This window comes from Clinocottus analis, unplaced genomic scaffold, assembly GCF_023055335.1.
Source record: "Clinocottus analis isolate CAN_PGR_092001 unplaced genomic scaffold, fCliAna1.0.p SCAF_5, whole genome shotgun sequence".
NCBI classification, from domain to species: domain Eukaryota; kingdom Metazoa; phylum Chordata; class Actinopteri; order Perciformes; family Cottidae; genus Clinocottus; species Clinocottus analis.
In genome coordinates this window covers 7,180,799-7,205,710 of record NW_027176207.1, presented here as the reverse complement: position 1 = coordinate 7,205,710, position 24,912 = coordinate 7,180,799, and the positions used below count along the sequence as shown (strand labels likewise).

The window sequence follows — 24,912 nt, the reverse complement described above, 5'->3', positions numbered from 1 at the left end:
ATTTTGTTTGACACTTGAATTCACTGAAGAGCTGGAGTTCTGTTGCCAGGCAACTCTGTTAAGGTGCACACAAAGGACCATTATAGATCGCTTGGGTCCAACCGTTAACTTCTACTTCTTTAAAAGAATATTGTACCGTTCTGTATCCAGATGAGGCTGCAGCCTGTTTGTTGTATTTCCCGAAGCTTTCAGTAGCTCTGACCCTCATACAATCGCCTTGATACCAAGTTGTCAATTCTCTTTATTCAGCTAAATGGGTCTCCTTACGAAATCATTCCTGCCAGTAAATTCACCAAGTCGAGGCTCAAGATTCTCTGCAGCACTATGAAAGTATCCAGTTGAGTGCCTCTTCTTATGCATCTATCAGACATATGTTTCTAACAGGAGATGACAGCATGGCCCACAGTATTTAAATGGTTCATGGTGCTTGTACTCTGATGGCTACGATATGACATGATGAGCCATAAATATGTCAGATTTGACTCAAATGAGCTCTGAAAGGATATGGCAATATTCATTCTAGTATACATTCTAGAAATGGTGCTGTGGGGCTCTATCTTATGCCCATTGTGGAGCACACACACCAAAATCTCATCAGCAGATTAATCAAATCTGTCATCAATATCATACCCTATCTGTATCAAATGTGTCTCTTCTCCCACAGTAGTATTAGTGTTTGTCAAGGGAGTGTGACAAGCATTTGAAGTCTGCTCATACGTTTCAAGTTTTGGAAATGAGAAATCAGGTGTTTTTTACGAGAGGTGTGAATCCCCCTCATGGTTAGATCACTATTCATGGCATGTTTTAAAAACATGGTTTTATCTGCTACAACAATGTGGTGCAGCATGGTGAAAGAAAGAGAAAGGGAGAGATGTAACAATCATAACAGGCGTTGCATAATTGAATATCGTTCCGTGACCGTGGGACACGTGAGAACCGTTTTCGGGGGCCAACCACTATCCAGTTGAAAAACCTTGTCATTGTGCCAAAGCGTAATTCTGTGCAGTGATCTACAAAAATAAGGTTTTTACACAGCGGCATTTTAAGAAATGGCACAACCCGGATCCTTATGGCATTTCACACTGCATGAATTAGCCTAGCGGCTAGCAGATGATTCCTTAATCATAGCTCCTTGACTCTTCCGGCATCTTTCGACGGAACACCACGTTAGAATTTCAGTCTGCACGCACAATTTTTTTTTAGCCTAAACATAGCAGCCAATACTGGTAGGGAGAGCAACAAGTATGTGGACTGCTGAGTGTTTGATTGCCAGTCTCTCTGCTCTCACACACACACATCCGGTGTGTGCGAAGCCCGCACACACAGAGATCAAAGGAGAGCCGAAGAGAGAAACAAGAGTGACTGTAAATGACAGCAAAACACAGTAAATTCTCTCACACTGAGCTGGAATCAAACCAAACAGCCAGTTATATTCTGTCTCCGCATCGATGCAGAGAAGTCAACATCCGCATCGCAATGATCCTCAGGATGGAGACGACGTAATTGAGCTTGGCGATATGTGCTGCAGATGCATGCACATCTGTATGTTGAAGCCTTCTCCCGCAGTGGCTTTATCAGCAGGCCTTCTACTTTTTTTTTTTTTACAGGTTGGAACTTGTAAGTCATCCTTAGTCTGATGCCTGCAGCAGGATTATTGCTCAGTTGCAGGCTGCTGCTGCAGACAGGGGGAACGTAGGGCGGTGGGATACAAAAGGGAGAAGCAAGTGGAGGTAGGGTCGGGTAATGAGGAGGCAGGAGGATTACATGTGCATGTGAAATGGGCGGTGAGACTGAGTGCAGGGACTTGATACTTGTGTGAGAATCTGTTTGCACTATGATTGAGATGCAATAGGTGGATTATGGAGCTCTCCTAACAAAAAAAACTACCTAACTCCTAAAGGCCCCATAACACAGAGCAGAGCACTCAAACTGAGTAATCTCTTCATCTGATGATTTTTGATATGTTGTTTTTCTGCCTCGTTTTTCTGCCTCGTTTCACTGCACTGAGCTCTTCTCAATCCACGGGCCTACAGAAAGATCAATGTTGAGAACACATCTTGGCTTGGCAGTGACTGGGAGATGAAAAAGGTCACTATGAATCTAATCAAGCATGATTTTTCTGTTCCTTGCTAAGATGGAGGAGCATGGATGGGCTCCCCATCCAGTTGCATCGAAAGGATTAGTTTGAGTGCAAGAAGGAGATGCAGATGCACTCCCCCAAAAACATCCAGCTCTGGGAACATATTGCCAATCGGGACATCTCGGATGTAGGGTAACAAATCGAGACAAGCGAGACCATGAGAGATGCTATTAATAGCATCACATAAGTGTGCGTGCTCACGCACACTCGCGCTGCATCGCTGCATTCACACTCTCATGCACATATTAGAGGGAGGGGGAAAAAAAGTTTTAAGTATGGTTGAAGGCTTTTTCATCCTTCTCCCCAATCCAATTATGTTCCAGTTCAAACAAATGGAAGTATATGCATGCTTCTCAGCCAGATTCTACAGCAATAGAGATATTAACTCTGAGGATGGGAAGTTTGAGAGGCAATAAGGTACCCAGCAGGGAGTGGATATTGAGGATTAATTTTTCTCATGTCTGATTCTTTACTTCCCCCCATTAGCCCATCTTCTTCTGTCTATCTTTCCCTTCTGACATTAATAACTGCTGATATGTCTTTCAGAGAGACAGTTTGCTAGATGTTTATTCTACAGTATACTGCAGGAAATGGGGAAAGGAGATCTATGGAACAAAATAATTGAAAACAAGTTAATTGGCAATCGGCAATCTGCTGTGGGTGTGTGATTCAAGAAGCACTCGAACATTTAACTTGGTACATGACGTAAACCTTGTTCAATTGAGCTTCCCACTCTGCTGACATGGGTACACTGACAACAAGTAAACTAGCCCACAGACAGCCATTAAGGTGTGGTGACTCGGCAACTTCTGCTCTGGGCTTGAAAACTGTAAATATTGATTGCTTCCATAGAACTTGAAGCACCTGCTGGTAGGTTAAAACAGTGAAAAATGTTTTGTAAACCACGGATATTGGCCACAATTCACATCAGACAATGTGAATGAATGCAAGAAAAGCCAAACTTTTAGGTAGAAAATTATGTTTAATTCAGAAGCATGCAGCCCAATTAGTCCAAATGAGTTTGAACTCTCATATTGACTAGAACTCTTCTTTCTAATAAAGTGTTGCCTTTAAATTCTGCTTGCCTTTAATTCAGTTTTGTTTAGTATTGCAGCTGCTGGAGATTGAATTGGAAACTTGCCCCAGGGACTGTATTTAGATAGCAAATGTAGTTGCAATTGACCATTGGAGGGCTCAGAACCCATACAGGCCAAACACAGACAGATATCGCAATTTGCCAAGCTGCCAAAGCGTCTGCTCTGCAGCATTATGGAGCATGACCAGATGTGATCTGACAAACTATCGGGCCAATTCCAGACATTTATGTAAAACTTTTTCTTGCTTTTGGCATACAAAATCAGAGACTTCAAACTTCAACCCCAGATGCTGGCTCAAGTTAGCAGTGTTGGATCATTTAGTTTGACCATAATATATCTTTTTTTTAACCTGCAGTGCCGTAATAGTGGCTAGATTAGGATGAATTACATATCATAGTTGCTGTAAGAACGGTCTGCTATCATAACCAATTAAATCAGCTCCTTTTTAAAATCACTCCCGTTAAAAATAGTGAACTCAACACCAGTGCAGCAGTGACGGTTTCTCACTGGAGGAGCTTGTGATGTTTGTGCTTCAGAGGTACACGGTGCAAATATATCCTACCGAAAATATCCTACTGAGGTCAGACGGTGTCATGTTTAAAGTTGAAACCCCATTTCTGGAAGTATTAAAATCACTGTCACAATGTTGATCATGTGTCATTGATGTGAATCCATAGTTATGGTCATGACTGCATGATATAAAAACAACTTCTGCTATCTTTGCCTTTCAATGGTGCATGCAGTTTGTTTGTTGTTAAGTGAGCATGAAAGTCACATCTTATACATTATGATGTCTATGTATGTGAAATGGAAAAGGCAAACATAGCATGCATATAAGAGACTGTTGCCTTCCACACAGAACCACAGCCCGCCTTTTGTCGTAACGTGGACAAAGACGGGCCTGTCTTCGATAAATAGTACAGGGTTCTAATCATATGTCTACTTCCTAGAGTCTTTCCTGCTTCCCTCTTTCCCTGAATCGCGCTGGCCTGACTCCAAGGTACAATATAGTCACTCTAATTCACAACAGTCCTATAAATGCAACTGTTGTTACGGTCGCTGGAAATTAGGCTGCAAATATACTTTGGCCTCCAAGGGAGGGCTAATGTTGGGGTCTAAGGAGCAACTAAAATGAACAGATTTTTATAGCGTTTTAATCACTCAAAGAGCAAGCTGATGAAACTTTAAATCTGAATGTGTCGACCTGAATGTGAACCTTTATACATACATACATTGGGGAAATAAAGCAAAATGCGTCCCTAAGACATTGCTTTATACAGTATATTAGATAATAAAAGCACAACAGAGGACAGCTGTGTGAATGTAAATTGAAGGTCACAATCTCACAATTTATCAATCAGATAATTGTAAAAGACATATTAGAATCCACCAACATTTCACTAAATGCCAACACATTCTTTAAAGCCTGGAGGGGAATGGAGGAACATGGTTCAAATTTAATAGTCATTTAATGTTTAAAACCCAGAGTTGATGTTATAAAACTTTTGTTAAGCGTTAGAAAACATTATTACATTCAATGGTCAAAAGGTCACACTCTTAAAAGTAGAAAAATCATCTTCAGTCTTTTCAGACTGGCCCAAAGAATAACCCTCAATTAAGTTCCACTGCCATCATATTAATTGTATTATTTTTGTGGAATTTTCCTCTCCTGCTGTTTTCACTTTATTTAGTTGGCTTTCTTCGTCACATCTTAGTATTTGGTCAAATCTTTTTTAACTTTGCCATCTTTTTTCTTCTACTTTCCGTTCTTTTTCACTGCTTTCCATTTTGGCAGAAAATCGCTTCTGTAGTTCCTTTCCATCTCAACAGATTGTTCCTGACTCCCTTTTCTTCTTTCTTCTGTGTCCTCCGTTCCTCCAACATTTTTCTTGCTTTTCTGTGAGCAGGGCTCGTTATTCTCCATGGTGTCTAGTAGCACATTTTCCTTTTTAAACATTTCTTTGGACCATATGAGCTTATATTAACATATATAGTCCCCACAGTTTAACACAATAAGAGTGTCGGTAGAAAGACATCACCATCTAACCCCTAAACCAATCACATTTATAATCCTGTGCCCTTTCCAATTAAGTTCTACCACTGATCCTTTCTCTGGCTTCCCCAAAGCTCCTCCCTCCCCTCTAAATCTCTCATGACACCAAAGAATATTTCATTTGTGATTCATCTTCTTGCATAATGGCAAAAAAAAGAAAATACCAATTAACCACAAGATATTGCGTATTATGAAACAACTTGGGCTCACTATGTATATTAGCTTCACAACATTAATATTCCACCCACCCAAACCTGTTCAGGGATGGATCAATCGTAATTTGACTGCAGCACACACAAATGATTACGTGATGATTAGATGAGTAAAAGCGTTGTAGAATTAATATAATTCATTTATATTCCTAATTTTGCACGCATTTACCCGCACGTTATGTAAGCAAACTGTAGCTTAGAAACAGCTGTCAAGATTCCATTATGTTTATGTGGTTGAGGATTTTGTGGGTCTTCATGTACACAGTTAGATAAGTGCCTTAGCTAACTGATGCCATTAAACCAGTACAGAACATCTGCAAATATAGTCTGTGCAATCGAAGGGGCTGAGAGTCCAACACTCCGTGCTGCACAGACTCAACTCTCACACACTCATACTCCTCTGTCGGAATGAAAGATGCCATGGCATTCCCCAAAATTACGAAATGGATGAAGGCAGCGGGCACACTTTTGGTTCACACCCAAAGTACCCATCTTTCACAATAACCACATTTTTCAAGAAGAGCTGTGCAGTGAGAGGAAGATTACTTTTTGGACTTTGATTTGTTTTTGACATTGTGTGTTTGGAGCATTTTTCCGCTCTCATCATGAGTAATTTAGTTCAAAGCAGGTCAGTGAGGGTGGGGTAAGTGTGGGTGTGTGTGTGTGTGTGTGTGTGTTGCGCAGTGGGACAGCCAGGGTCATTGCCGGATAATGCCCCGCAGCCGATGGCAGCAAACCGACCAGAATCAGTTTCATACACTGACTTGAAATGTGTCCTATAGAGAGAGGTGTTCTTGTAATGGGGTAAAAAGGAGACATCATAGCTCATTGTGGGACAGAGGGGCTGTAGAGAGCTTTTTGTCGAAGGGTGATACATTCACACCAGCACTCCCACGTCCTGTCATACGGAATGGCGTGAACAGTCAGATTTGTCATTAGATGTGGCAGCCATATTCACACATGGTGGGTCCTGCTGCAGTAATACTTGGTTTTACTGTGACAACATTATGGTATTTCAAGGCCAGTGCTCCCATTGAAATGAAATCCTGTGTGTAGGAAGGAAAAAAAGGAAATACTCAAGAATAGGCAGCGGCGCAGACAGTGAAGAATGCGAATTCAGTCTTGCCTATCAAGACCATTAAGGTCTATCTGATTGTTTTTTAATGCATTCACTCCGGCCTTTTTTTCTCTCCATTTACAGTCGGCGAACAAAGGGACTTCTGGTCTTTATCCACAACTCAACCCCCACCCCTCCCCTGTCTGATCACTTCATCCTCCACCCAAACCCATGCTGACTCCTTTGCGCGCTCTCCCCCTCCCCGCCTCTCGCTTATGTTCCTCCCTCCCCCTCTCCAGCGTGTCCCCTAGTTTTCTGGTAGCTGTGTCTCTTTGATAATCCAAGACTCTTTGAAGACTCCAATTCCACGCTGCTTGCCTTGGAGCTATTGCACCTACAAAAACAACTGTGTGTGTGTGTGTGTGTGTGTGTGTGTGTGTGTGTGTGTGTGAGTGTAGAGAAAGAGGGAGAGAAGAGAGAGCAGTAGATGGGATGAGAATGGAGGACATAATGGTGGAGAGGAAAATAAAAACAGTTCCATATGCATTTCCTTTGCAACGGTTTCAGTCTTTATGGTTTTATGCTTGCTGCATACACTGAGAGGTGCACTTCTTCATTGTCATATTTGTTGGTGCAGCTCATTTTTTCTCTGCCTTCAGAGGCAGCAGCTCATTGATTCCTGCATACACGCCCAAAATGCCAGAGCCAGGATGTACTCACAGATTCTAACTAAATGGAAAGGCTGCACCCCACAATTCTCATGGGCTATCAAAGAGTTTGCATGAACATTTTGTATCTAATTCTAGAGTTAAAATAACAAAAAATGGTTCTACTATAGGCTTACTATATGCTAGACTAGTGGTTCTCAACCTTTTTTGAGTGTCTGATTTTAATATAGAATATATATAATTCAGTTTATGAATGTACACTTATATTTTATTGCAAAAAGAATCTCACGTACCCCTAGAGTGCCCCCATTTGAGAACCACCGGTCTTGTCTACCAGCAGGAACACCTCCTTACCTCATGTTAAAATCTCAACTTAAAAAGTCTTTTACTTCTTCTGCTTCTGTTAGACGCTGCAGTGAGATAAAGGAAATTAGTTGCCACTACTTAAAATGCCACCGTAATCAAAATTAATCATTACTTTAAAATAGACGTCTCCTCCTCACATCCCCTCCACTTCGTTTTGCTCTCTCCTACCTCTGCGACTCCGTCTATATTTCTCCATTGTTTCAGTCTCAATCTTCAGCCGCTCTCCCTCTGTCTCTGTCTTCAGCCCTACCTTTTTGTCTCAGTCATTCTGCCGCTCTTTGGCAGAGCAGCTTGCCATTGGGATTTAGACGAAATTGAATTGAATTATGAAGGAATTTCTCTGCAGTACGATTGGCATCATTTCCTCCACACAACAGAACATCATTCTCATATCTCTCAATGTGGGGGAATGAAAATAGGCCGTGCACCATTCTTTCTCTCATCCTTTTAAATTGAATTTTTCATATCACAGGGGCACTGAGACATCAGCCGTTTCCTTTAACATGGGCAGAAAACCCATTTCATAATATCTGAGAGACACATAGCTGTGATTCAATAGCACAAGTCTGGCTTCCATCTCCAGTACACATACGATATACCTCAGGATTCATAAACAGGGCAACATAGGTTTCGTGCAGCTTGAAAAGTTGAGGGTATTCTAGTAGATTATACTCGCCTTGTTTGGCTTCAGAACCGGTTAAAAGCACCCCATTGTAAACTAAATGAAATTCAGCTCCCACTCATAACCTTACAGATTGCTCTCTCTCCAGCTGTCTCTGTAATGAAATATATAGACATCCCATAACCTCGGAAGTTGTACTAGTTTAGTTTTATGACAAAAAAAGAGAGCGCACTGTTACAGTCTTTGCATAGCAATGATTATATTTAGGTGCTTATTATCTCCATTCATGTGTCTTCTTCAAAGGTTTGCGACCCGGGCGCTTGTTGTACTTTGTGCCTCCAATCAAAATTCTGAATATTCAGCATAATTCATTGGTTACTGTGAAACCCTTTAAACGATACTTCTGTTTCATAAACATTTTAAGAACTGTAACAAATATGTAACCATTGGCCATTAAAAGTAAGATGGTATTTGATTTGAATACAGTGTTGGAGTACTTAATCACTGTAAATATGTGATTTTCTTTTCATAGCAATGAAATATAGAGGGACATATGTAAAATACTGCAATAAACACATCTTCTATATTTTTTCCCCTGTTCCACGCCAATCTACTGCTTGTTTTTATTTGTCTCTGAAATTTGAGAGAAAACTGGATTGATTGAACATCTTTTTTAATCATTAAGAATAAGAAATTATGCAATATTTGACTTTTATCCTGACATGTTTAGCAAGCAGACAAGGTAGCATACATAAATAGAGAAAATGTTATGAATGGAGTATCAACCACTTTGGTTTAAAATTCAAAGGTAATTCATCGAAGATTAAATGCTACTGCAAGCTTTAAATCTCAGGCGAGGTATTAAAGAATGTACTATTATTCAAATTCACATCAAATAGAGGTACTTTTGTAGAAGAATCACCAGAGTACTATTTTAATATAGTATTAATAGAAGTAATAATATCCTCTTTTGAGTTTTTATACATATTCTGTAATATCTTGCTTTGCACTATATGGATTGTCTAGTCCCACCATATGTACCAACCATTAAGCCGCCACTTGCTGTGAAATACAGTACGCCGGGGAATCTTCTCTACAAGGTAGTTAAAGTACAGACAATGCGGTCGCCAGCTTGATCACCAAACGTTCGCGTACGGATCAGTCAAAACATGAACGCAAACTTGGACGTATCAGACAGAGTTTCAAACACTAAATCTAACTCACCTGCGACTGCTGGAAGCTTGCTCAAAATGTGGCAGGGACGATGGAAAAGCTTTTTCCCATCTGCATAAGTACCGGCAGCCCTGTGCACTAGCAATCAGTGAGACTTGGCTGGATGACAAGGCGCCTGGCAGCGGAGTGGTGTCAGGTAGCCCCAGGGCTTTTACAGTGGACCGGGAACTGGGTGCTATGTGAGAGCACAACAGAACCAGGGTTCGCGGTCCCATCAGGGTTCAGTGGTGCAAATCTGCAACGGCAATATTGATGCTCCACAGCCACCAACATCCTATCCTTGTTGCTCAGTCTCAGCTATTTGCCCCAGGAATCCCTTTTTTATTCCTTTATTCAAGCTGCGGGCAGATGCGTTACTTGTGTTTTTATTTCAAATCCAATCTTTAGGACAGACTACCCAGACTTTTATTTGCAAGTGATTAGATATAACCATTAACAATAACCCATCTGCGTCAGTTGTTGTGAAACAACATAGGCGTGAGCACATTCACAAACTGGTGCTGTTTTTTTCCCAATACAGACACTAAACAGCAAGCCGCAGGCTGGGTGAATAATGGAGATGCATCCTCTCACTCTTCACACCATAGCAATATCTAGTCTCTGTGCAGAAGTCCTCCATCACAGCAGACAACATTAGTGACAGCGGTGGTTGATATATGTTGTTTTTTTTGCAGCAGTCGCAGCCAGCTAACAGGAGTGAGGGCTTTTCTGCACGTGACGTCACTGTTACTGTATGTGTGGATTTGCAGGTGATGGAAAGGGCAATTTCTAAATGAGAGATCCCAACACCCATGACTGGTTTGGATCTGATTTGAGAAATACAATATTTATTTTGATGTCTCAGCCAAAACATATGATTCGAAGCATCCAGTTGGATGGTAATATCTAGGCCATTACGTGTTGCAATCACAATTTAAACTCTGTTCTCTTTGTGTAGAGTATACTTTCCATAAGGTACCAAAACATTCTGATGATTATTATAATCAATACAAATTCTAATTGTTAACAATAACATTTGAAACCAAAGATACAAAGTGCTTAATGGTTGAAACTTGAATAAAAACAATACCCAAAACATGTTGTTTTTTTTAAAGAGATACAAACTTGGTGAGCCAAACATTTTCAAGGTTTGTGTGTGTGCAAACTGTTCATAAATGTGATTCATGCGTGGTACGTCATTCCAAGACGACTGGTACTGATCCGTGTTTTTAAAATACAACTGTTGTGTAACCACAAGGTTGCAGTCAGGAAATACAGGCGTATCTTGTCATTCAGTTTAGGGAAACAGTGCTCTCTCTTGTTGTGTGTGTTATGTTCAAGACAGTAAAGCAACACGATGGCAGCTCTAAGGTGATGGGGTCGATGGTGTGTACATAAGCGGAAGATCTATGGTTCTGAATAGCTTGAGGCAAAAAAGAGGCCATACAGCAGCTGCCGTTCTCATTTTTTTTAAATATGTAATGTAGTTAAAGACAGCTGATTTTTAATAGTACAAAGGGGAAGTTGACACAATTTATAGGACAAAACATTTCACACTAACTGTGAAATACTGTTCCTCGTCATATCATTCATACTATATAATGGCATTTTTGTCTAACTGGCAGCTTTTCTCGAGCTTGTTTGGGTTTGGCATATCAGCAGTGGGAATATTCAACTGTATCCATAGGTGACTTTATTTCTGAATTATTCTGAGGCAGTAGGTTGTATACAATATTTCTGGCCAGCTGACAGGAAGAAAAAAAAAGTGTCTCCAAAGGGCTAAAGGAGCTCTAGGTAGGGAGTGGATGATTGCTGTTTATTGCTACTTTGAAATGTGTCCTGGTAGCCTTGTAAAGATAGACTCGTGCTGTATCTTTCCATCTGCGTTGGGATTGTAATATAAGGCATATAAATGAGGCCATTTTAGCCCAATCTAAATGGGGCTATGAATTCAGATGTCATCGTAAATGTCCCCTCCTTCATTCTCAGCCCCGTAGCTTCTTACTCCTACCACAATGCCCAAACAATCTCCATCTCCCGCCTCCAGTCTCCTAGAATCTAATCCTTCTGCTTGTCCCCTCCAGCCAAAGCGCCGTTCGTGTCTGCCTGACCAACTCCCCACTCCTGCTCAGGCTCCCCTTCCATGCTTCTGTCTTGCCGCATCCCTGCAGCCCCCAAGGCCTGGCAAAGGATTTGTGCTCTGACTAAAAGGAGAATCTATTTCCCCATCTCTGCAGCCTTAGCTAGTTATCATACCCAGGAAACATGCTGACTCTCTGGAGTGATGCCTTAAGGAGAAGTTTAAGCAAGAATCCATATTTAAACAACTAAATGCCCCCTAACATTGAAATAGCCGTGGAGCCTCGGCGACCCCCAATCATATTTTAGGAATGTACCATTGAAATATAGCGTGTCGGTGACCCAGCCAAAAGCAAGTGTGGTATCATAGAAACAAAAGCAGAATAACTCGCTATCCAAAGTTTATGTTAAATATGGGCGACCTTCACACTTTGTTCTGTTGTATTGTAAGAATTTGAATAAGATGAATCAATGTTATTTACATTTTTTTTGTGAGAAACAATAAACAGTGTGTTCGTATTTACTTACTCAGTATAGATTCACCAATCAAAGAGCAAGTGCAATAGAAAGAAAACACGTGACGTTTTCATCCCCCAAAACTCATTGCCCTCTTTTTTTCCATTTGTCCATCAGGCCTACAAATCACAGACAAAGTCCTTATGTTCTGATATATTTGTGTTTATTTGTATGTTTAGTTTTGATAACAGAAAAATACAAGTCAGATTTTTTAAATCATACTATGTATGATTTATGGACGTAGCAATGTAGTAGTACTGCAGGAGAAAAAAAGATAAGATGCACCATACATATCAAGCAAATCATGATATAGATGAAAGCCCAAAAGATGCATCTGTGAAGTGGAAGCAAATGTGACAAGCTGAGGTGATGGGGAGAAGAACAGGTTTCTGGAAATATTTTGAAGCCCACTAACAGTATGAAGAACACAGTGTTGATAGCACTTACCTAAGCCCTAAAAGCATTTCTCAATATCTGGTGTGTACGTACTAAAAGGCTGATGGTTCCAGTGATTTCCAGAATGGATTTGTTTGCCAGAAAAGTGGTTGAATGGTAGAAAGCACAGACCCGTGGTATTGATCTGGGCTGACTCGTGCAGCCGAGGCAGCCCCGTTCTGCTGTATCAGTGCTTTCCTGACTTTTACGAGAGGTGTTCGTGTGCGGTGGTGCGGGGGGAGGACTGCGCCTGCACGTGCACCGTAAGGAGTCATCTTTCTGTTTTGGATCGGTGGCAAGTAGCCATTAGTAAACTGATCTTTGGAAGAGGAAATTTAATGGTCTTCTAACTGTATTTACAAGCCATTCAATTTGATAAAGGGTGTGATGTTGAATGATTTATTATTTGGTGCTGTGGTCCTCCTCAAGCTATTACATTCTGGATTCCATCAGTATTTTTATTCCTTCATGTACTCTTTTATTCTTTTATAATATCTCATCAGCAGAAGGACAAAAGCCGATATAATGGTATATCCCAACACTGGTGAAATAGTGACCGTATTTCCAAAACACTGTTTTGGTCTTTTTGTTAGCCGTGTTCCTTTTTTAGTTAAACTGCAGAAATTATTATCTGGCTTTCTACACGGTTAAACATCAATATTAAAATATGGAGATAGGAAGTAGCTCACTGGGGCTACTGATTAGTGTACCAATCATTGTCATCAGAAGAAAATTGGCAGTGGAAGATTTCGAAAAATGAAAATTTTGTCTGATTAATAATGATAATAACGGTAATAATTTTTATTCACGCACCATATGATACTTTTCTTAATAATATGTGCGTTTCACGTCTTTACAGTCTCCAGTACATAATATATTTATGTATCTTTACACATAAACCACCTCTATCCATGATCCAGGTTCTGGGTCTGATTGTATACATAGTTAATAATAATACACTCATCCATCTTTTTTTTTCCTGTACATACTGTCCTCCACTTTCATTTTGAGCTGTTATTATGAAGGACAACCAATACAACAGCACAATTCTTCATAATTTGTACCTTGGGTCTAAACCTATGTTATTCATGTTTGAGGAGTGTTACATCCCAATCAGTTTTAACATGCCAGGATTCGTGAAAAAAAAACAACTATTTGTTAGAAGACACAATCTAAAACATGAAAAGTACATCATCTTCTTCATTATTTCTGTCATACACATCTGTCCCACATTGCAATTACAGGACTGTATCATACAGCATATTTAAACATGTCCCATATTTAGGTATCGAAACTATGTGATATAGTATGGGGTGTCTCAAAGTGTATGTATTCTGAATGTATTCTGCTGCTGCTAATTTGCACACTCATTATTAAAGTCTGGATCCTCACTGTGTTCATATATTTCTACCTTATATAATCTGCAGAATAATTACAGTGCAAACGACTGTTTAATATTTAAGAGTGTTTAATATTTAATACTATTTTTTCAACTTTTGAAGAGTGAACTTTATGAGGCCAGCACAATTTAGACGGTAGTCTTAAATGGTAATGTTGTGAGCTGTAACTGTTACCATACAACCTGCTGAGTCTCCATGGAGGCATCAAATGAGAGAGGAGTGAAGTTGAAAAAAATACTTTCCTTGCGTCAAAGACATTCATTTGTTGTCTTCTCCCCGTTTTCTCAGCATCCCCATCGGCGAGTGACCTTCTCCACCGCCAACCCCGTGCAGGACCTGCAGGACGCCTCTCAGCACAGCTACTATGACAGCGGCTTGGAGGAATCGGAGACTCCCAGCAGCAAGTCATCATCTGGTCCTCGCATTGGACCCCTGACCCTGCCTGAGGACCACTACGAGAGGACCACTCCAGATGGCAGCATTGGAGAGACCGAGCACCCTGAAAATGGTACGCTGACAATCCCCCTCCGTTCTGTCGACCTTCTCCATGAATATGCATTTAAATGTAAATTACTCTAATAGGCTCTTTGTGTGTGTGTGTGTGTGTGTGTGTGTGTGTGTGTGTGTGTGTGTGTGTGTGTGTGTGTGTGTTTACGATAGAGACATTTGTGGTAGATTTGTTGTTGTTGCTCTGTGGCCATCTTAAAGTGAAAATGCTGTGGCACCCATGACGTTGACTTGCTGTGTTTGTCGATGACTGTGTGAATGTTATTGGTTTTTAAGCAGACTTGTGTTTGTGTAGGTGGGTGTGTGGGCATACGTATGTGTGTGTGTGTGTGTGTGTGTGTGTGTGTGTTAGCAGTGTGTCTATCCTCCTCATCAGCAGGTCCACTGTCAGACATCCTTAATGACCCTCTCTCACAAGTGTGCTAATTAAAAAGCCCAACTAATGGAGCATTTGCCCTCTAAATAAATCTGAACCATGACATCTGTGCAGACAACACTGTGTTTACTCGAAACATTTTCCTCGCCGCAAGCTGGACCCATGTTACACTGCAGCTTACTGTAGGTGTGCGGGAACCATCGTTTTTAGGCACAGTAATCAATCCACAGGCTGAACAGCGGTGCTCGCAGCATAGGTCTTTATCAGAAATAAAGAAAATCATAACCAATGCTGTCACTGATATTTTCTGAACTGTGTATCAGTAAATTAATTTTACCACCTTAAGCTGCCAAATAGAATCCATTATGTGTCTTATAACACACTACGATAAGTGATTCACATGGTTTGTTTCCAGCCTTTGTAGTATTTTGCATCATACCACTCTCTGGATTAGAGACTTTTACATAGTGATGGTCTCGGCCTCCTCGTATTGTAGTTCATTAGTGGTTATGCTTCTTATGCACATGGATTTTAAAGTGAAGTAATAAGGCTTTTACTGCCCGTGCAAATATGTCATGTATCAGCAAAGACATGATAGAGCTGTTGATCAGCATCGACAGGCACTTTGTCAAGAGCGTCAGTGAAAAAGACACAGGCGTACCTTTTGTCAATGGGGCTGTACATCTTTAGAATGAAGAAATACATTTTTTTTCAAGCAAGGAAAAGAAACTATTTCAATCTCTAGCACTCCCGGGTTGCAAAACGTTGCAGGATCAAAGGCTAAAATGTGTCACCGTCACGCCAAAAACAGCAGATGACAAAGTTCTATTATTAGTGTAGGAGTGTTGCGTCGTGATGTCTTGCCTCTCTACTAGACAATTGTGTTGGAACTCATTAGCTAGCAAATTCATCTGTATTGTAAATGTTTATTGTTTATTTTTGTCATTAGTGACACTATATTCACAGAGAGGAGGGAGGGTTGGTTTTAGCGCAGTTCCCTCTGGCTCTTCAGAGGTCAGAGATTGCCTCCCGGTTTAGACATATAATTAGTCACCCATATACAGGCTGACTGTTAACAGCCAACAGTTGACTATTTCCGTTTGGTCTTTGCGCGTCAGATGTGTAATATATGCATTTTTGTTTCTTTTTTTCCTGTTGTTGGAGCTGATTATTGTGTTTCTTCCATCTGCAGAAAAACAGGTTTTGTCAGACAGTGTGCTATTTGTTGTGAGCAGCAGGAGAGCAAGATTGTGAGTGGAGATGGAGCAGTTAAAGAATGAAAAGATGGCACAAGATGGGGGAGATGTTAGATTGTGGCAGGGAGCGGGGACTAAGAGTGTCTGACAAGGAGGCAAAGCCCATAGGATGAGCTTATAGGCCAGGGAGATGTGAAGATGAACTGCTAACCAAGGATAGACCTAATTAAAATGTGATTCCCACTTCAGGGAGATAACAGAGAGCCCACATAAAATGAAGGATTAGACAGAAAAATGAAACGCGAAAGAGGAATTCCTCTCCGGCTCCACCTGAATGGTGGCATAAAGTCTTTTTTTTAAACGTTTGAGTGACAGCGTGTCAGGTTGTACTGGTGCAGAGCTTTGTTCATTGCAGCAGAGATGACTGACAGGCTAAAAATGGAGAGTTGAGCATGATGTGTCACTCCATTTAAGTAGGATAAAACGCAATATATGAACCCAAAGACTGTCTGCCTTTGCGTCGCTGGGCCCCAGAAATATTAACATGGATGTGTGTTTTGTTGTACAAGTTGAACTTTGACAGTGGGGAGTCCACCTTGTGAGAGTGTGTCACCGGTCTGCAGCGAAGAATGATGTAGTTTATGAAATGATGTTGTCTGTCACACCTTTGTGTCTTCTGTTAGCCAGGGCTTAGCAGGCATTCTAGTGTGACTACATCTCAGTCCATGGAGTTCTCAAAAGTAAATCCAATGTCTAAAACTTGCATTACCTCTTCTAGCCATCAGGGGGAAACTCCTCTGGATGCAAAAAAAGACTGATGATATAGAAGTCTAAGAGAAAATCATGCTACTTCTTACTTGATTTATTCCCTCAATAAAAAAATTGAGTTTATGGTCTCAATCGTTCATTTCAAATCTTCTTCCATTCAGCATGATGTTCGTTTAGTAAATGATGGTCCCATTTAGAGAACAATAAATTATACAGCAGGGTAGGCTTTAGGGCGGGGCTACCTTGTATTTGACAGGTCACTACCAGAGCCATATGGCATCGCTACGTCACGTCTTTGCAGTCCAAACATGGTCACTTCCTCTCACGGGTTGCATAAAAACAAGATGGCGATGGCCGCAATCCAAGAGGACAATGGCTAAATGGGTTACATTTCAACAACTACTTCCTCATCTTATATACAGTTAAGACATGGTCACATGACGGATATTGATGCCAGTGATTGCGTATCAGCAAATAATAGATTAACATAGTTGATTATATTATATATCATGTCTTTTGAAGATCCTTGGAGACCGATGTCATATGACCTTTGTTGGATTGGAATTGATTGGGTGACAGAGAGAAAGAAGAGTGTGTGGTCTCTAACAGTCTCTGGTTCACTGAAGACATCAATATATTCCCCGGTGATTCTAGGCATTGGAATTAAGAGAAGATTCAAACTACAGTAATAACATTTCTAATATATGACGTGTATGCGGCTTGATCTGCAGCTATTAATTTCTTGAGTTCCTTTTTTCCGTATGCTTGAGCAGCTGCTCCCGTTTTGTTTTTTTTCCCTTCTAATTCTTGTCTTCAGGCTGTGTTAGAGTGCACTCCATTTCAGTTTCCCCATGTGTATTTTCCACTCTTATGTTCGCACGCGCAGCGTGCACATCGCTCGACTGTTGGTTAATCTCGTCAGAAATGTTTACCCATTGGCCGTGCGAGCGTGCGTATGTGTTTGCATTGGGGGGTGTTACCGCACACCCCGAATCTCTAAATCACTTTGATTACAGTGCTATTTTACTTTAATAGACTCTCATCATAATCACTGAGCTCTTTAATTCTTTTTAAATTGATTGCTTCAAACATCATGAAAACTGCTTATCTTGTGTGCATGCTTGCTGTCAAGATGCATGATTTGTCCTCCACAGTGAAATCAGAGGGAGACACGATGAAGGGACAGATGGGACAGAGACCAGTCGCAGGCACTGCTGATCAGATTTTGATTAGTGCTTGAAAGTGATTTCGACAGTGTGCCTAATACCCGGTGCTCCATACCTTGTTATGTGTTGCAGTTTGACCAAACTTTACAATGTCCAGCAATGTTCATTATTCAGATATTTTAGAGCCAATTACAAACGACAATACCTATTTTTTTTAAAGATGTTTCAGGGAACCACCCAAACTGTTCTTGTCGGGGCTTTTAGAGGTATCAAGGATCAATCACTGTGTTTAACACTCAATATCAACAGTCAATATATTGCTGACGCTGAACATGTATTATCTTTAATCCTTGAGTTGGCTTGTCTGATTTTGTTTCACATTGTTTCTCACGTCATTGCCTTAGTTGAATATCATAGCAAAAATGAACATTGTCAGTTTATTTTTATTTGCCATTAAGCGTATTTTGAGCCCCAGCACACACCTGGAGCCACATAACACATACCTTAAATGATTTGACCTCCTGCTGCCCAGGAACCCTGGGACCCTCGATAGGCGTCTTCCCCCTGAGACGCAAGTTTAACCAGCAATCCCGTCATGTCCAGTCCAACCTAGACAATAATCAGTCTTCCGGGGATTAGTGGTTAGGCATCTTGGCTGTGATATGAGGGTTAGCACCGATGGGACACAGGTGGATTAAAGACCAGCACATACACACACATCACACACACACACACACACACACACACACACACACACACACACACACACGCCCAGAACAATAACTCATTAAACACAGATGGAGGAATTTTAATGTGGCCGGTTGCCCAGCGTGAGGTCTTCCTGACTCTTCCTCTGTGCGGACTCACTGCCATATGGGCTATTGAGAGGGCTAAGATAAAATAGAGTAAATGGCGTTTGCATGATGATAAGGTTCTTTCGTAATACTGTCAGATTTTCCTGCCTTAGATCTCCTCACTGATGCATGTCATGTATTTGTTCTTTTTGAACTCCTGTCAGGGATTTTCCTCTGCTTTCAGCGCTTGCCATATCAGTATCATACAGGTTTAGCCGTTACTGCGTTGACATCATGAGTTCCCTGTGAATGTCTGGTGTGTGGCTTGCAAGTGTACAAAGCAAAGGAAACATTTCGATCAAAGAAAGATGTGGAGAAAGATGATGTGCAGTAGGAGAGGCAGATCGTCAGCATGATGGGGCTGGTTTGTCCTGTGGGTGTAAGGTTTGGCCCCTGCCCGGGTGCCAGTAGTGCTAAAGCAGGGGTGTGTGTTTCCTCCGACAGATGTCATTGTGCCTTGTCAGAGTCCCTGCCGGTTGTACTACAGAATGAAGCGGACCACTTCAGCCTGTACCAGTGCAGTGATGTATGCCAGACACTGCTGGAACTACCGCCACCTAAGAAGGGACAGGTCATGGGACTGGCAGTTTTGTGGTAGCATCTTTGGGGGGAGAACATTGCAAGTGGTCCCCCGAGGCAAGTTGTCATGAGTAATGCGCTTATAATTCTGAGCTCACTTTAGCACACGCATTATGCTTTGCACACATCAGTCGCCGCTATTTGTTCCCCACCACCACCACAATTGTTTGTAATTTTATTTCAGAGCAAATAGGTCAGTAGAAGAGCCTAACTGGAGCAGAATTAAACTCTACGGCACCATGGACAATGGTTAACTATAGCCCTTTAACAAATGTCTTGATCGGAGAATGCAGCTAAATTCAAAATGGAACTGATGATGTGTCAACATGTCACAGTTTTGAATGTGTCTAGATTTCCCTTCACCCAATTTGAATCTGAAAATGTGCTTTTCGCTCATATGGTCACGAACAATGAGGCCGACACACTCATCCAAAACTTTTGCCACACACACTACAGTGTTTGTCAAATGACTGCAGACAGGCCAGACCTTTGAGAGAGAAAGGACATGGTATCACAGCTTTGACCATTAACTGTAGCAAAGTATGCAATTGGCTTAATATCTTTTTGAGTATACTGGCATATTATTCTTTGGCAGAGATTGCAGCTACATGTGAAATCCAAGTCCCATTATTCCAATAAATCTTGCATTTAATTTCATTCTACCTTCTTTTACACATAGAAGTGATTTCTCTGTAGTTTCATCACTGTGTCCAACTGTCTGAAATATTTTGTGATAATAGCATGTTTCTTTCAGAACTTTCAGAAGCTGTTCTTCTTACAGTTTTAATATGTGTCGTAATTAGATTTATTCTGAGTAGGCGAGAATACTGAGAAAATAGGAAATTGATGTTTAAATAATAAAAAATGTGTATCTAAATGTTCTTTAAATAATAAAGAACAAGAATGCAATAATCATAAGTGATTTTGTAGAAGACTTCTGGAATATTTTCTCAGGACAGATTCACATTTTAATTGAGATCTACACAAGCTCCTCAGCTCTTATCAACATGTAGCATATATAACATGGATTTTTAAAAAAAACAGATGAGTGTCCTGAATTATGCACAGAAAGAAAAGTCCACGCATATAAGCACACATTAGGTTCCATAAATAGTGCTTTTAACACCATGCTACCACAGAAAATGTCCGGTTTTAGCACTAAGCTTGTAAAATGAATGAGTGAGCCAGTATGCCTAAGCCAGTATCCCTAAGCTTTAGATGTGCTCATGTATTACTCTAACAAAAGTGGATGGCTTTCTGTACTTAGGCAAAAATTGGATAGCACGCTGCCTGCTCCTGCTACGCCAGTGTATCTGGGCAACAGCATGCTGAAGCAGCAGGTTTGGGGGTGGTTATGTGCGTGTGTGTGTGTGTGTGCGTGCGTGTTTGTGTAAATGCAGTCTTTAAAGTACAAGTTTATAAAGACATATGGAGAAAAATGTCTTAATTAGCCTGCTGTAGCTTGTGGCTATAAGAGACACTCCTTTTTAGTTGAGTGTCCACTGGCATGTCCATGGGACCCCCAGTTGAAACTTAAAGGATAATTATGGAGGCAGAAATAGAAAGTGGCGGTAGAGCTCTGTTGCTCTCTGTGGATCTTACCCGGGCTCACCCCAAATGTGATTCGTAGAGCAGGTAGAGCGCTGTGCATCGGGGAGGGAATGCTGGCTCAGGGCCAGAGCCTCTTCAACCTCAGTTGGTCGGGCAGCTCAAGCCGGCATCGGAGAAAAGCCCCGGGGGTCATCTCTCCATCACAGTGTGATGGGGACCGAGAGCCGCTGAACCTCCCTCTAACTAGTGTTCTGCCCTTCAATGATGGATGGCACTTGAGGGAGTTGAATTGTACTGTATGGGTCTGACACGCATTTCCTTATTTCCAGTGAGTTACAGAGGAATGGAGTGGCGCTCGTTTTGAGGCGTCTCAAGATATCTCAGGATTCACTGCAGTTCAAGGACCTTGCAAACCCAATGAGAACTACATCCAGTGAAACTGTGAAAAATGTCTTCACTAACTAGAAAACAGCAGTGCTTTTTTTTTCTCCACAAATTGAAATATCCTCCAGGTGTAAGGATCAATTCTTAATTTGCAGTTTTGTGTTAACATGGTATATCATGCAGTCAATATTCTACATGCCTTAAGCTAAAAGAGAAATTACTTGAATTTGTCTTGCTTAACCTCAGGGCCAAGGCATGTAACCGTGTTTTGCATTTAAAGTGACATTCAGTACAACATGCACATTTACAAACATACATTTGGCTTTCAAAAGTCACTTTAAAAGTCATTTTCTGGCACACGCTATTCCTTTCTCTAATCTCAAGACAAAAGTAGAGTAATTGTGACAGAATTTAGCACAATGATGTAGCTTCTTTCCATCATCTCTGCTGGATCTCCGCTCTAATTAGAGCGCGTTGTAAAGTGTTCATTGTGAGACTGTGACCGACTTCTTTGCTGGTTCCAAACTAAGGAGCTCTAACAGAGATGTACAAATCTTAATGCAACTCCTTGGCCATCACCATTTTATCCCAAGCAATCATACGATTTAGTTCACTTTCCCTGTGGCTATCTCCCTCTCAGATGGTCGTGTTGCAAGGTCCCAACACTTGTCACTCATCTTGATGAGCTGTCTACTTTGAAACAGTATCTAGCCTAAAGAAGAGGTACCCATCAAACACGCAGCCACCACAGGCACTGAAAAAACAGATGGCGAGTGCATCCACTCTAATAAAAAAAAAACGACAGCAATGTTTATTCTTGTTGTGCATTTGCTCGGTGTCTCTTTTTTTGTAATTTTCTTTCTGCTTTCCCACTTCATTGTTATTATTGCTTTGGCTCCTTTGCACTTGATAGCCCCAATTTAGCTTGTCACAAGCCACATTCACAAGGCACAAAAGACATGCGGCGGATATGCCCGACATTATTAAAAATTCTCATTGAGAAGTCTCCACATTTCAGCTAACCACACCCAGGGTCACACACAGACCCAGCTGCTGCGCCGTTTACTTGACCCAATTTGCCCATTCATTAAATTTTCATTTCATCTGACCATAATGTAGTGGATGTCCTGTCTATTTATGCTATTTAAACGCGATAAAACATTTATATTGTCGTTTTCATGTCCCTTTGACACACCAGACAGCACTGGAGTGCAGGTGTGGTCTTCGTTGGAGTAATCAAAATACTAAGTGGTACCGCCTCTCGCCCACATTTACTCCCACAACCGAGCAAATCTTAGGTCAACTGTGTTCTTGCGTTGGATTGTTATTTTCTGTTGCAAGGGTTCCACAACATCAAAGGACATGAACATGAACATTGACCCATCTTCACCATGTCGAAGCTTGTAAAAGTCAATCAAACACATGCAGCCGAACGCAGTGGATCAGTGTGGAACAACAGGGGGGAGTGGAATCACGCTGGCCTTAAAATCCGATATGATGACCCCCTGGTGCCTTGTGTGTTTCTCTTTAAGTTTATATTTAAAGACAGAAAACTGCAGTTTCCTTTAATAATTATATATTCAATCATGTTCTTGATTCAGTGTGATTTTTCCCCTTCATTTAAGCATAGCCTTGTCAGAGAAGCTACCGCCTGGCATAGGGTATGAACGAGTAGAGCAGCATTGGGAAATTGCTGCCGTTCTTTGCCTTTTTCCCTATCTGCTACACAAAAGGCAATTTTCATATTTCATCATGTTATGAAATTCGAATTGTCCTGCTCCAAACACATGGCTGTATTGTTCAGAGAATTGCGGGTACAGCGCTTTCCATCCGACTGGTTTAGTATTTTGACTTTCCCAGATAATTGTCAGTCATGCAGCGACTCTCCAGCTAGTAAACGGTCAAACAAAGCTCTGCCTCTCCAGGGTTATTATTTAACTGTTACATGAAGCGCTTACATGATTCTAAAGATCTGATTTTGTGAGATTACGCTGGTGTTTGTCCATACTTGGCATTTAAATGATGTGCCTCCTGTGACTGTGATAATAATAAACACAAATTTAAATAATACAGTTATCGCTTCATATCATGTGGGCTGATATATGCATTTTTCCTGAAATGCACCCAGACTTCATTGCACTCTGATAGCAACCTGAGGCTGACCACTTGATTTCTGGTTCGAGTATATGATGTATGATCGAATGATAAGTTGTCCTGGAACAACAATGGCCATAGGCAAGACTATACAGCACACAAGACATACGACAAATCTTGAGAATGACACCACACAGAGTAAAACAACCATTTCAAAGTGGCTTATTCATGTTATTTCTATCTCCAGCATGCGTAGCTCCCTCTAGTTAACCTATGTCTCACATTGCACACTGACTTTGTAAATCAAAGGCCGAATTAGCGAGGAGATAACATCTTGATCGAAAGGGGAAGGAAAACGACAACAAATGGATCATGGAAGACATCCGTTTTACATGTCAATGAGATCAATGAGTGAAAGATAGTGAGCATCAAAGTGGGCATAGGAATTAACTCCAGGTGTCATGCGAGGAAAACAATTCCCTCTTTGATAATTAGAGCTGTAGATCACAAATAAGGGAGACTTTGATTTTAGTATTGATGAAAAGGAAATTGCAAATGAATTATATCCACATTATTATGTGTGATTTAAAATCCAGTCAACATATTGGGACATGTATCACCTCTCTCCTGGTCTTAATACAATATTTTTACAAAAATTCTACAAATTTGTAGTGTGTTAACTGGAGGCTCTTACAGGCAGGTTTTATGTGGGCAACAAATAAAGATAAAACATAACAGTAACATATTGCGACCCGAGTAGAAAAAACCCATTACAGTAAGTGTTTTGTGGAAAATTCGGTTCAAGAAAAATAAACAGCTTGAATGCGACGGACATTTTAACATTTAGCCTGTTTCCTTTTCTGCTGTCTTTTCTGCTGTTTCAAAATGAGACATCACCTACCTGCTGGTAACGAGGCCATGGAGCGTTGCCACTGTGCTAAGAAGAGGCCACAGAGTGCAAATGTGAAAGCCGAAAGCAGGAAGAAAGCTTCAAAGGCCGGGACCAAGAAAGAGACATTCAGACATGGAGAAGAAAGAGTGTTTGGGTGTGAGACAGGAATAGACAAGTGACTCTTCAAGTAAATGTCACAGTAATCAGAGAAGGGTTGGGCAATAAAACCATCTGTCTAATTATCATGACAATAGTTTTCATTAAATCCGTCATAAACTTCACAAAAAAAGTATTTTTGGTATTCTTCTTTTTCTTTTCTCGGCTCCATCTTTACTTTCCACCTCAGCGCCGTCTCCAATTATCAAGCCAAATAAAGTCTTGCACGTTTATTAGCTAATCTGCTCCAGAAGCCCGACTTCTGCTTCCACTCATTGAAGTGAGCGGGAGCCAAGTCAATCAAGACGTTCGGCTGGAAATGTGTTCTTAACATTTTCTGACCGAGTTTGGTTAAGCTTCCTTGACCTGTGCAGAATCTGTAATGGAGTTACACTTCGTGGCACCAAAGAGAAAGAAAGAACATCACCCTATTGAGCGTCCAGTCACAACCCCCATGCCACAGGGATTTAGTCTACATTTCTTTGAGCTGTTCTAATTAAATTGCACAGAAAACTGAATGGGCAGTGTGTGG

The 24,912-nt window shown here is 41.0% G+C and overlaps 1 protein-coding gene across 2 annotated transcripts in view; it reads left to right on the top strand.

Annotated features, from left to right (window-relative positions):
* pcdh1a (protocadherin 1a) overlaps positions 1–24,912 on the top strand; it is a 90,861-nt gene that overhangs the window by 55,539 nt on the left and 10,410 nt on the right. For both annotated transcript variants that reach the window (XM_068601356.1, XM_068601354.1), the window contains exon 4: positions 14,146–14,365. In XM_068601356.1, coding sequence (XP_068457457.1) covers positions 14,146–14,365 — 220 coding nt within the window. The remainder of the gene's footprint in view (positions 1–14,145; positions 14,366–24,912) is intronic.